Raw genomic sequence first — 14400 nt, forward strand, 5'->3', positions numbered from 1 at the left:
TAGGGGCTGGCAATCGGGGGGCGGGTGGGGGGCAGCCCGTAGCGGAGGGCCGGCGCCCGTGCCCCACGCACAGTGGATGACTAGACACCCGGGGCTGGGGGAGCGGGGGGCGGGCGCCCGGCTATTTGCTGGCTGCATACAATGGGCCACTCCCTAACGTGAGGGCTTGGGGGGGGGGGGGGGGGGAGGCAGGAGCTGGGAGGAGGAAGAAGAAGAGGCGGGGGGGGGGGTAGGGGGGAGGGGGAGGAAGGGGTTCGGGCATCGGGCTGGTAAATAAACTCCGCGATGATTTCCCTCCCTTCGTCGGCCCAGGTGCCCGCCGCGCTCCTGCCTCCCCGGTGCCCGCCGGCGAGGATGACCTGACGGGGATGTGACTGCTTCCCCCCCCACCCCAACCTTTTTTTTTAACCCCCCCCCCCCCATATATATATATATACACATGTGTATATATATATAAATATATAAAGGAATAATTGGGGGGGGGGGGAGGGGCGGGGAGTTCGGATCATGGCCTTGGGGCTCCCGGGGCTGCCGCCGCCGATCTGCAGCTCGCCTCCGGGGCCCGGCGGCGACGATGGGGCTGAAGGCGCGGCGCGGCGCGGCGGGCGGTAGCGCGGCCGGCGGGGCGGCGGCGGCGGCTGCGGGGCGGCGGGCGGCGGCGGGCAGCGTTGGCGACCCCGAGCAGGGCTCGCTGGCCCTGGGCGCCGGCACCGACCGCGACGGGACGCTGCTGCTGGAGGGCGGCGGGAAGGAGGAAGGCGGCAAGCGCAGCCCGCCGGGGTTGGGGCTGCTGGCGAAGACCCCCCTGAGCCGCCCGGTGAAGCGGAACCACGCCAAGTACCGCCGCATCCAAACTTTGATCTACGACGCCCTGGAGCGACCCCGAGGCTGGGCGCTGCTCTATCACGCGTTCGTGTGAGTACGCGGAGCGCGGAGCGGGAGCGCGGAGCGGGGCTTCCCCGGGGGCGCGTCCCGGGGCGGCGGGGGGGCTGCCCGGGGGCTGCCCCGCGGAGATGCGCCCGGGGAAGCCGTTTTGCTTTATCATTCTCGGCGTAAGGCGCTTCGGGGGGCTCGCTTCGGCGCCGGGTGTGTGTGTGTGGCAAGGGTCTTCCTATGGCGTGTGCTGCTGAGTGGCTTTATTTCTTTTAATTTTTTTCCCCTCGTCGGCTTTTCCCAAATGAGCAGCTGCTTTTAAATCTGTGCCTCTCGCCCGCGTTGCCTTGGAGCGGCGTGCCCGAGCCTGGGTGTCTTAGACCCTGGAAAAGGCAAGCCCGAAACACCATCCCTGAGCAGTTTTAAGGCTCGAAGTGCTGAAGGGGACATTGCCCGGCTTCAGTTCAGCCTAGAGCGCTGCGAGCGGTGCAGCTAGGTGTCATAAACCCCGAATGAACCGTCTCTTTCCATAGTTGAAAGTGGCAAAGGAAAGCCACCGGGTTATGGTCCAGGAAGCATCACCCTGCGGTGCATGAAACCTGGGCGTTGCAGCACCGTCACCCAGAAACTTAAACTGGCCACAAGCGAACTGAGATGAAACAAAACTCAGTTTGTGGCCCCAAGGTGATGAGCCAAGCTAATGACCACTGTTTTGCATTCCTAAGAATTCTGTTCCCTGAAGTTTTCATAAACAATATGGGAAAAAAATAGGTCTTTGCAGCATTAGAACGGAGTTGGTGGAGTCATATTAAAATAAATGTGTTTTTTAGTATTGGGAATGTGTTTGAAAACCCAAGGGATTATCGGTGATCGTGGTGTTACTGGTTTCCTTTAGTGCTGCAACGTGTACAGGTACAGAGTTCTATGGGGTGAAGGATTTAAGCAGTGATTTCTGAAATCGATTTATTTGCAAAAGACAAACAAAGTGCTCCAGGCTGCGTGGGCTGGGAGCCTTGAGAAGTCCTGATCATCTGTGTAGCCCTTACACTTGCAAATAAACACCTTGAGTGTAGGGTTGTAGTTTTACCTTCAAGCAAATTTCTCGTGGATGTTTTCAGGGATTTAGTGAGGAGTAAAAGGCGGTGTTCACAGCTGCTGTGTGTACCACTCCTTGTGTACCACTCCTTGCTGCTCCCCTCTTTTCGGTGTTTTCATAAAGTACATCTTGGGACACAAGCTCCTGCTTTCCAGCTTTAATTGTGGTGAAAATGTGGACACCAGATGCTGTGACACTTTTTGCCATAGCAGAACTTGTGTGAGCAGGCAGGGAGTGACAGCATTTGGGGTCTGGTATGCTGTGAAGACCCTTTGGTCCAGGGCTTGCTGTTTGGTTGGGCTCAGTGTTGCATAACGCTGCTTCTCTGGTGGGGAGATCCACGTCTGGATGAGGAAGCACCCCTTTCATCCTGCCTCAGTCAGCTTCCACACCCTGTGTAAGTCAGGCCCTAGCACACAGCAGAGCACTGTGAGCACTTGGCATCTCTCTGTTGACAGCTGTGGCAGCTGGGTCAGATCCATGTCTGGGCATGGATAGTGGATGAATCCAGAGAAGCTCATGTGACCTGGGAGATTCACATTTACTTGCAACAGCATGGGAATTTCCAAGTTACAGCATTAATTTTAGATAGCTGTCTACACGTGTGGTTAACATTAAGATCCTCATGCAATATAGATAATAGAATAAGAAAATTACCAACATGTTTGTAAGGTTTGATCCTTCTTAGGAGTGGCCCTGATGCTCTGTTTAGCCAGCTTCTCCTTGGTGACTATTTGGTCCTGTGAAAAGGACCAAATGACTCTGACTTGCTCTCAGGGAATTCAGTAGCAGTCTTCTTAAGATGGACAGCATCAAAATCAGCATTAATAGTAAGAACACTTTTAGGAGTCCTTATCCTTAGAGGAAGTAAAATTCATTAAGTCCAGGTCTGTCAACTCAGCACAGACATCCCCGTCCCTTCCCCACACCCAGGGGCCCAGCAGTCCCAGGCCACACTGTTTCTGTTCAGGCTCAGCTCCTCTTGAAGTCAGAAGTTTTGAGTTCCTACCTCACTGTAGGCTCAATCCTTATGAAAGAAAACTGCCAAACATGATAGAAGAGCGTGCTGAGATCTTGCTGACGGGCTTCAGAGCTCATTCTGCAACTGGAGAATGATGACCTGCTCGAGAGCAGGAGCAGTGCAGTGGGGAAGCAGCACCTAAGCAGGTATCCAGAGTCTTTGTTCTTGCTTTTACATGAATTCTTTTAACATTTCTCCTTCTGAAAAGGAGCCTTTGTCATGTTGGAGGTGCTGCTGCTGTGACACTGCATAGTGGCATCCCAGCAGTTCCCCAGTGCTTCTTTTCACAATAGAAGAGTTTACACTTTCTCTTGGGTAGATGAGAGATTGCCAGCTTTGCCATAAAATCTAAAAAATAGATTCTGTTTTAATTTTGGAGTCTTATTTATTCTAAAGACACGTTACACAGTCTTGGTCTTCTAAGAAACTTTGCAATAGATAATGTGCAACCAAATTAAGAATAATGAAGTCAGTCTCATATACAAGAAATCCCAGAGAAAAAACAGCTGAGGGCCAAGAGGAATTTCAGCATGGGTGGATGTGATGAATTCTGCAGAGATCCAAGCATTCAGAGGTGTTTAGGGAAGAATTGATGCAAAAGATTCCAGAATCTCAAGATTTAGGACGTGGGAAGCTGCTGGTAGAACAGGGTTGCCAACTTTCAAGACGCACCAAGAGTATGGGGGAAGGAAGGGGTTTTGCAAAAGCCTCAGATGCCAGAACTGTAAAATAGGTGATACAGATGGGATCTCATTAAATCGTACAGCGATGCCCATATGGCTGCAACAGGGTCATGATCCTTTGTGTATCTCACTGTTCTAACCTGCACATAAAAATGGTTTGATGCAGTCCCTGTTGTAAATGCTCACTTGAGTTTCAGTGGGGTTAGATCTCCTGAAATGACTCAGTCTATTGAAATCATTTAATGAGAATGCATAAAAGTCACCATGCTCTACCAAGCCCTAGGGACAAAGATGCAGGGGGAAAAGGAAGAAATTCCCCATGGCAGTTTTAGTGACATGAGATATTTTTATTTTGATTCTTCCCCCTTCCTTCTTCTGCACAAGTGAGTTTGTCCAAGCCTTGTCCTTCTAGCAAAGAGAAAGGTGATTTCATCCTAAAGAAGGCAATATGGCAATGCCTTAATGGCAGAGTTGGTAAGATAATTGATTTTCCCATGAAAAATATTATCTCTGTAAATCTAAAGTCCCACTGAACATTTTCAGTGAAAAAACCCTAAAAAAAAAAGAAATTAAAATCTGGCCAAAGCTTTGAGGTTTTAATTTGGAAGAGTCTCTTGGGTGCTTCAGGACAGGCTGCATTCTATCCCTGCTCTTTTCTGAGCTGGTGATGTACTGTATTTTCCTTTGTGTTAAGCAGCACAATATATTGCTGGAAACCCCTGTGGTTGTGCCTCGTAGGATGTGTACTTTGGCCAGGGAGACTGACTCGAGACCTGCTGACCTCCATGCACCATCCAGATGTTTCATCAGAAGCCTAAATGAATTGAGTGAAAAATTGAAAACAAGCAAGATTTTAATTTTCCGGATTATTTTTAATTCTAAGCACAAAAATATTTGGTGGATCATGGACAGAGTCCAGAAAGGTAACAAAAGACAAGATCAAGTTTGTAATTGCAATTTGTGGGAAATTTTCAACCCAACTTAAAGAAATGAGAGGTTGAAGGAGAGGTGGCTAGGAGATATTCTTATTTTCACACCATTCTTTGAGACAACTGCAGCCTTTTTCTTTCATAAAAAATAAGACTTGGGACTAGATTTTCTTTTTTTGGGGGACAGTCTGCAATATTGACTGTACTCTGCTGGTGCAGATCACCGCAGGTTATCAGCTGATGAGAGAGGGAAACCATGGGGAACGCTTGAAAACCTTTCCCTATTTGCCATGCAATCTTATTTCAATACCATTTAATACCTGCAAGAAATAAAAGAGGCAGAGTCGTGCCATCCATCAAATCATCAGCATTTCTGGGAAGCACCTGTGAGCACCTCATGCATGACTGATCGTGGGTGGGTTGTGTGCTGAAAAGATTATTGAGGGACTTGGGGAATGGGTTGAAGGTCTGGGGACTTTCCATTGTTTTCCTCCTTGCCCTCCAGGAGATGCTCCATAAGGTGCACTGATGCACCAGCCTGTGTCAGCTGTCTGGGGTGGGGTGGGAACAGGTTTGAGGTACAAATGAGGGTAAATATGAATCCTTCCTTGGCCTGTTTTGGCATGGACTTGTCTCTAAGTGAGTCCCCAGAGCAGCAGAGCAAGCCTGGTCCATTAGCAAGTGCCCTTTGCTTATATGTTCACCAATACGAGCTCTGTTTTAATTATTTATGCTAATTCATCGTAATGCACGGATAAATATTCTGCAGTATACTTTGTAAAAAATAATGAAGTCTTAGTCATTGGAGACCTCACCACATGCTTCTTGCTATTGCATCTCCATCGAGGCTTGTGGAGTCCGCCCTGGGTTTGCGTGTGGTTTAGTGAGACGTGACTGTGTCATCTCAGCTGCTGGGGTCAGTCAGCATCACAGGCTGTGGTCATCAGCTGCTGAACGGTGGGCTTTGCTGGTAGGAATGAGAAGAGGCAGCAGAGCCCGGGGAAGCCACAGGCTGTGGAGTATCCGTGGCTTGTGATCCCCAACCATAGCTTTGGAGTTGCTTCAGCAGCTTGTAGGTGCCCAACACTTGTTTAAGCACCCGGACTACCTCTGAAACTACAGACCTGGCCCGTTGGTGGGAGTAGATGTGTTTTCACCTACAGTCTTTTATGTCCTTGTAGGGCATCGGTGCCAACAGCGAGACCCACTCTTGGAGTGGGTACCCATGGGTCAGGTCGGTCAGATCCGTGCACTCGGCGTTGCCATGGCTACGCTGCTAACTTGACGAGTTTTGGTGCTGCCTCATGGCTGCTTGATGGGCTCTCCAGAGCTGCAGGCACATGCCTGTAGCACAGATGTGTGCCTCATTGTCTCCAAAATTGCTTGGGACACAAGTCCCCTAGTGCCCTTCTGCAAGTGCAAACCCCCCTCACACCATGTGATGGGGGCCATGGGGCCACAAGATCCAGCGATGCACAAGGGAGTACGAGCTGCGGGCGAGCATCGGTGCCGCCAGCGACAGCAAACCTTCAGCAGCCAGTCTTTTGATGCCGTCAGCTCAGCCCAGGAATAAACCACCCAGGAATAAACCCCTCAATAAGTAGTCAGAGCCCTTGGCATAATTTCTCTAGAGCTGAACAGTCCCAAATGTCATCGTTTTGATGAGAGGCGATACAGAAAATAGCTTCCAGCAGCCAGCAAACCATGTTTTTCTTCTCTTTTGAGAAACTTGGTAGTGGAGAGTGGCACTGTCTGAGGGCTGCCCTGGCAGTCCTGGAGGCACCATCATAATTGTCAGTAAAGCACAGGACTAGGCTTACTGCAGTATCTCCAGCACAGATGCTGGGGTTCTGTTTGGAGTTACCATCCTGGTCTCTTCTCGTGCCTCTCTTGCTCCTTGCAGCAAACTTCAGATCCTCACAGAGCAGGGTTTGAGCACCTCTGGGTCAGCTGCCTGGCTCAGATGCCACATGAGTTTCCCTCTTTTTTTAATCTGAGATGGACATGAAGAAGATACTTAAAAAAAATCAACAGGGAGAGACTTTTCATGCTTGTTTTGCTCATTTTGGTGCATAAAGTAGAAACATTCAAGACAAATTAACAGAAAAAGAAGCAACTAATGACTATGTATATTAACAGGAGGATGAAACAATCCTCACATACACATAACACCAGTTATATACCACTGTATGCTTGAGTGTGTGTCAGTGAACATGCAGGTGCCCCAGCAGTACCAAAAGCTACTTGCCCAGCATCATTCTGTTCTTTGGCACTCCCCGCCTTCAAACATCACTTGATTGAATCCTCCTTATTCATAGATTAGCCAGGGTGCAAACCTGTGCATGTATGTGGAGCACAATTCTGTACTCCTTGGCCAGTAAAAAAAGTCCTTTCCAGCCTTAAGATGTATGTGCAAGGTCAGGTGATGGAATGCATATTCAAGAACAAGGTCTAGACTTCGGTAATTTGGATCTAATTTAAAAGCAGTAAGAAGCTTTCCAAATGAAATCAGCCAACTGAGCGCTAAGATCATTTATTTCTTGTTTAGACATAATAGATTGGTGACCTTAGTTATAGCTAAGCAGCTGGGTGATTGGATATGACCATGGTCAGCCTTGCGTGGTATAAATAAATAATAATGCTTATTCCTGTATTTAATAATGCTATATTCCCTTTGTATGCATGGAACTTTACTGAAGGAATGGAGCCATGGAGACATTGCATCTGCTATTGCTTCTGGCAGATACTGTATTAAACAGGATAGCTTAAATATTAATAGCTTTAAAAGGAATGTGGTCCACGAGAGCTGTTAAGTATATGCTGCCTTCTGTCTTAGGATGAGAGCTGAAAATTGTAGCACTTTCTGTGGAAAGAGGGACATGCCCAGGGATATTTAGGTTCATGGTAAAAGGCACTTTGGGAGAACTTTCAGGCTGGAAATCTGTAAATTGCCTTCCCTAGCCTTAAGTGAGCAAACTGTTTAAGGGCGTGTTTAACTTGGAGAAAGCAAAAGGTCCTGCTGATGTCAGGAGGAACCTACCTCAGGTGACATTGAGGTCATCCACAGCAGAAGAGCATGGCTGAAATCTGCTGGAAAGCAGTGCTCGGTAACACCATCTTTCTCTGCACAGCCAGCTTGCTGTGCTGCTTGGGCTGTGTGGGATGCTCTGAAGCTATGGTTCAGTGCAGGATCTGTCACAGGCCTTCATCCCTCCTGTACCTTAATAACCACCTCTGGTTATAGTCACCAAGATAACACCTTGCCCTACTCAGAGGGGCTGCCTTTTGCTCATTTGTGTGGGTTTTAAAACCTGTGATCAACACTGCCAAATCTCAGTTTGGGTAAGTGCTGAGGCCCTGACGTGAGATGCATCTGGTGTCTCGTGAGGTGGCATGTGCTCTCAATCCCTTCTCCTACAAGCATTAATCTTCCCAAAGTCTTTCCTACTTTACTTTTCCTAGGTTGCTGGTACATGGTGGTGCAGCATTACAGGTCCATCATATGGCAGTGGCTGTGGAGGAATACTAATCCTGTTTGGGCTGGCTGTTGTCTTTTCCTTCATCTGACTTTAAAGACTTTATTATTTCATTTTTTGAGTACTTGCATATCACCAGTCCTCCCCATTTCCAGAGTTGTTGCTGAGAGCAGTATGGATGTGTTTTTCATTCTTTTGCCAAGCTCTGTGAGCTTGTGATTGTCATCTTGAATCTCCAGTGGTGGTTTTTTTTTAATTCCAGATGCTTTTCTTACCTACTTTCTGCTGTCTTCACTGGTGTTTTGACCACTTTCCAGATTAGTACCTCGTAATTTTGTTAACGTTCAATTTAATTCTTTTTATAGGTCATTAAGGAAGCACTTAATAAGACCAGAACCAAGAAAATCCATTCAGCATTTCACTAAATAGCATCTTCCCCCCATCCCTGGTTAATACAATATCATTTGTAATGGCTTTATTTATAGCTCTGAAGACAGTTTTTAATTTCATATTTTCATGTAGTACGTCCTGGCCATCTGAATTAATACTAGAACTAAGATTTTATGAGATATTGCACTTACCTCAAATCAGCAAACTTTTCCTCATTTCTTTGTGTTCAAACCTGATTTTTGGGCTACGATTATCCATTTAGTTCAGTGATATGCATGTAATTGTTACCTTCCCATCCCAGATTTTTCATGCTTTTGACACGATTAGCGTGTAAGTGATGTAACAGAACAATTCAATGTGCCTAGCGCCATCCACCACTACAGCAGAGCTAAAGCAATGCTGAAAGCTTGAATGCCCCAATCCATCCAGGTCCCAGTTCTTAGATGTTTTGTAGGAGCCATTAGCTTTTGGTTATGCCTAACTTTAGGTGAAGGACAGAGGTGTTAGCCCTAAACCAGAAGACTCTTTACAGGGCATTCCCCACTGACTGTAAATACAGAGAGTCTAAAATTTTCTGTTTTCACTGGGGATGGAGGAGAAGCAGGTACAGCTGTTGAGGGACTGATAGTGAAATCCCCAAAGCGCATGGTGGTGAGCACACCAGGCTCTCAGCAGTGCGGCATCAGCTCTGCTTATCTTTGTTCCCCTCATGCCTCTCCATGTACCACTCACAGCATTTATGAGGAGGGATTACACCCTGAGGAGGGAATGTCAAGAGCAGCTGATTGAAATTGCAGGGGAATTAATTTAGGAAGGTAATTACACAAACTGGAATTTGCTCTTCTACCTTTGCTAACACTGCTACTCTTGTGAGACATGCTGGAAGAATTTCAATGCACACAACTGGCCAAGGCTCCCTGATCGGACCTCAGACACCATCTGCACCACATGCACAGGGCCATGGCTAAGGACCATCAGTGCCTTGCAAGATATGGCAGCAGCTTTTCTCATGCCTAGAGTAGTCATTAACTATGTATAGAGTAATTGACAAAGCCATGCCAAGGATGCTCCTGAGCAGTGGTACACACTGGCCAAAACCACAATGCTGCCAAATGACCCATGCCATAGTTTTAGTTTGAGACAACTAAATGTCTAGGCACAGATCAAGGGTTGCTGCAGACTTGGGGTTGCTCCCAGTAGGAGTCTGTGTGTGGCTCCTGCTTTGGAGGCAAGTGAGGACACTGACAGTGGTATGGACACTGATCATGCCAGCTGGTCTCATGGACAGAGAGTAGGACTGAGAAGCTTTGTGATAATAGAATACACATAATTATTATATGTCAGGTCTTACCATTTTGAGAATATCCTCCTGGGGATATCCTCACCTTTGCTTTGGGATAAGGCCCTTCACTTAGGTAAATACTCAAGAAATCCTACCCCACTGAAACAATATAGGTTTCAACCTATGTGTGTACAATGATGTGTTATTTTCTGAACCCTCTTTCCCTTTTCAGTTTCGACACTCCTTGTGCCAATCAAACTCCCATGGAGGGTCAAATACTTCACCCCAGATCTTGGCATATTAACAAAATAATAATGTTTTGTGGTTAGTACCACTCTTTCAGGAGGAAGAACCATGCATTACCAAACATTTTATGATAAATGTACAATACAGAAGAATCAAAGAATTGTAGGGGTTGGAAGGGACCTCCAGAGATCATCGAGTCCAACCCCCCTGCCAAAGCAGGTTCCCTAGGACAGATCACACATGAAGGCCTCCAGACAGGTCTCGAATATCTCCAGAGAAGGAGACTCCACAGCCCCCATGGGCAGCCTGTTCCAGTGCTCTGTCACATACTGCTAGTTGTATTGTTGCTAATATTTGGACATTTTGCCTGATTTTTGCCTCATTCTTTATTGTAAATGTTGCTCCAGTACCTTAGTTCTGGGGTGCAGCAACATCTTGCAGAGGTGGGATCTGACAGCTGCAAGCCCATGGCATTTTCTACTCTCAGGATATGATATTATCACACAGTGCATTCTCAGATATGCTGCTCTATTCATTACTAAATTATATAAAAGAACTGGATTTCCCTGCTTCTTCTTAGGGCTCAAGAGTCTGTCTCTTCCCATTTGCACTGGAACCCATCCATCTAGTGCCTTAGCTGAGGTGGCTTCCTACACTCCTTTTATAGCTGCTGAAAAAAATAGGAAATAGGAATTTCTGGAGTGCAATTAATCTCATCCTAAAGATGATTCTAAAATAGGTGAGATTAATCACTTCTTGCAGTACTTGAAACTTTTCTCTGGCTATGAAGGAGACCTCGGGTCACTAATGTGAATTTAGATACCTACACTGAAACACCTGAGGGAATGAAAAACTCTTCACTTAACCTGAGAAGCAGGTCTCAAAGCCACATTAAGATAACTAAATTTAGGTATGTTCACATATGGCTTTGTGTGTGCAATAGGTATTTAAGTTCCCTTTATAGCCATTGGACATCTAGTCAATACAGTCAATAGATTTTACGGTGCAATTCATCCAACCAGATGTAGGGGTCTGGTTTACATGGAGATAAATCACAGCTTCAGCTCAATTGAACAACTCTCCATTGTCTATAGCAGGAGTTGAGGTGATTTGATCTCTGGGAAATGTTTGCAGTAAAAGCCACTTTCAGACAGAAAAGTCCCACTTTGAAGGGTAAGAGGAATATGTGGCTTAGTATTATATAGACTTTTATTAATATTAGACTCAATATAAAATTCTTGTTCCCCTTCCTCAAGAGTTGTGCATATGTGTCTGCTTATTATCCCAGAATGTGACAGGCCTACAGTCATCCCTAACACTATACCAAAGAGAAATAGGATGATGTAGTTGATGTCTTCAGCTTCATCATCCTACTTATTTCAGTAGCTTTAAGGTATTTCCCTAGTTGGGAGTCTTACCTTCGCACCTTCCCTTTGTTCTCTGGTTTGATATGAAGTGTCTCTCCCTGAGCCCTCCCATTAATTAGCTCTTAATTTATAATGACAGTTGCAGTTGACATTGAGGTCATGCTCAAACCCAGATTGAACTACCTCTTGTACAGAGCTTGAATCCAAGGACTGTGATTGACTCTGTTTTCCCTCCATCTTCTTGTGGCCATTCGGGATTCACCTAGGCACAGCAATTGCCGTGGCAGTAGCTTGCCAGCAGCAGTCCTACATCTTCCTACTCCTGGATTTATGTCCATTTAGATTCCTCCTCTTGTCTTCATCACTCAAAATTAAGTTCCCAAATCAATGAACAGACCTCAATATTTTCTAGATGGTGTCTTTTAGGGACCTCTTTGTGAGGCCCCTTCATTTCCATCATGAAGCCGCTAGCAAACACAGAGGGTCAGTTTGAATGGCTTGGGCTGAATGAGGGTGATCATGATGGTCATTCATAGGCTTAGACTGGTTTTTATGTGCTGCAGTTTTCTCTGTAAAGCTGGAGACGTTCTAGATATGTAAGCACCACTCAGTATTTTGGGGGGAATACTCAGTTCCATACACCAGCTGAATCAGTAGGCTGGCATAATTGAACCTAATGCTCAAATCATTGGAGAACTATACAAAATTTGAATGCATGAAACTGCCCTGACATGAGGAAGCATTTCTGGGTGGAAGTGTATTACTTTAACAGCTGCTAGCTTGTGTTTTGCAGAAATACTGAGCCAGCAACCTCTTTTAGTCATGTCAGTGCAAATGTAGAGTAAATTGGATTTAGCTGCTATACCGCAAGCTTGTTCTGGGCTCGCTACAAAATGTTTTCATTTTTTATTGAAATTCTGATAGTGCCAGAAGCCAAGGCCAAGGTCCTGCACCTCTGGTGAGGTATTTCCCTGCCACAACAAATTTGCCCTCCGAGTAAAGTAAGACAGCTTGAGGAATGGCATTAATGGAGAGATGGACATCCCCTTGGCATGGTAATGAGTAACCACCAACCTGTCCCTAAGTTGCCGATACTCACACCATGGTGCTCACGGTGTGTTTTCTTCACGTTGTGAGCTAGGTTATATAAGCATGGGGTCTTTCCTTCCCTCCCTGTTCCCCAAAGTGGAGAGAGAATTTTTCCTCCTTCATAAATGCAGTTACTTAGTTAACAAATGCAGTTATTTAATTAACAAATACAGTGCAGCTGGGGAAGTTGAGCAAGCAAAGCACTATCTTTCTGCCCATTTCTTGGTGTAGTTCATGTCTGGTGTTGAGTCTGTGAGAGGGAGTTGACGATGGCAACCATAAAACCATTTAGTTTGGATGGGTTTAGAGGTCTCCAGTTCAATCTGCAGAGCAGGCCTGACTTCAAAGTCAAAGGAGGTTGCACGGAGCTGTGTCCAGTTAAGCTTTGTGCATCTCAAAGACTCAAACTACTTTAGATTGTAAGTGGTAATAGATTTGTTTGCACTTCACAGAATTTAATGGTTTATGCATTTCCTATAATGGGTAGGCTTCTAGACCCTGGGTCATAGAGATTCTTCTTCCCTTGCCACTCCATTCAGTCCTGAATATGCATGTATAGAAGTGACATATAACATCTGGACAGAGAAGTTGGGCAAGTCAGAACACTGTGGAGGAAGCAACCCTCATATTAACCCCGAAGAAAACTGCTTACTTAGGCTAACAAGCACTGATGTTGTCTGTATTTGGAGTACTGATCCTGGGAAATGCTAGGGATCATTTTTAATGTAATCAGTAGAATTAATTGAAATTAGGAAAACTTTCCCAATGATTTCTCATTTCCACCAATCTTTTATCATTCAGAAGAATCATTCAGTCCTTGGTCATTTATTCCTACACTATGATTCCTCATGACTTTCCTATCTCTTTCTCCTTGTCCTGTCCTCACTCATTCCCACCTTCTCGCCTTCCTTTGGTGGTGGTCATCACCTCACTACTGAAGGCACCAATCACTGGATCATCCAGCTGTGCTTTTTGTGCACCCCCTCGTTCTTTTGTACTTTATGTCACTATGAGAGTAGAGTTCAGTCTGACTGAAATTCAGTTGGCCTGAGTGCAGGTTGCTGGAGTCGATGTGACAATTTGTGTCTTACCCAGATACAACTGTATTTACATTTTGGTCTTTTTTAATACTTTTTGTAACTTGCTGTACTTTGACATTGTGTTCACCTGTGTCACTATCAAGGCTGTACCTCTAATTCCCTCAGAGTAGGCACCGGATAATGGTGCAAGGTAGTTTAGGTGCAGGAATTATCTCTGAATTACCTTGCTTTTCATCATCATTAGTGTTTCTTTTTTTGGTGCACGACTCCCTCATGATGAATTCAGCATCCAGCGGTAAGGTACTCCCACTGGACCAGCCTGTGACTGGTACAGCCCAAAATTAAGAGTCCCTGTGCAAACAGCACCACTGTAAGAGTTGCTCCTAGAGTTGTTGTGATTCAGACCCACACACTTCTGAGTCACTGCTCCTGATCACTCTTTGCTCTAGAGGTGATGGTGGTGGTAGGGAAAGAGTGATTTATTGATGACCTGTGTAGGTAACATATTTCTCGCGGTGACTCAGCTGTTCTCTCCAGGAAGAGGGAACGTGAAGTGGAGGTGGACACCTATCTCTCCTCCAAGAGAGTACAAACTTTGGGGGCTTTGGGGTTTTTCTGCCTTCCTGTTTTAGGTGGCAGAAGAAAGGGTGTTAAGAGCACTATTTACAGGATAATCCAAGATCTGCATGCTACTTCATGCACGGCCTGAACCATAACTGCAGCTGTTGGCCCCAGTCAAGTTGTTAATACAAGGTCCTGGTTTACGGCTCCATTTGCTGCCAGTGCTGTTAACTACAAAAAATAAAGGATGGGAGCCTCTGATAGAACAATAAATGGACAGCAACTTTCTCTCATGGGTCAGCAGGGCTGAATGCTGTGTCTTGCTGCCTGCATCACCACATTCCCCA

General features: G+C 46.1%; 1 protein-coding gene across 2 annotated transcripts in view; it reads left to right on the top strand.

Annotated features, from left to right (window-relative positions):
• Positions 1 to 574: 574 nt before the first annotated feature.
• Positions 575 to 14400, top strand: part of KCNQ3 (potassium voltage-gated channel subfamily Q member 3) — a gene marked incomplete at both ends in the record, with an annotated part of 208147 nt that continues 194321 nt past the window's right edge. For both annotated transcript variants that reach the window (XM_084260202.1, XM_084260203.1), the window contains one exon: positions 575 to 915. In XM_084260202.1, coding sequence (XP_084116328.1) covers positions 575 to 915 — 341 coding nt within the window. The remainder of the gene's footprint in view (positions 916 to 14400) is intronic.

This window comes from Gallinula chloropus, assembly GCF_964237585.1.
Source record: "Gallinula chloropus genome assembly, chromosome: 2".
Lineage (NCBI taxonomy): Eukaryota > Metazoa > Chordata > Aves > Gruiformes > Rallidae > Gallinula > Gallinula chloropus.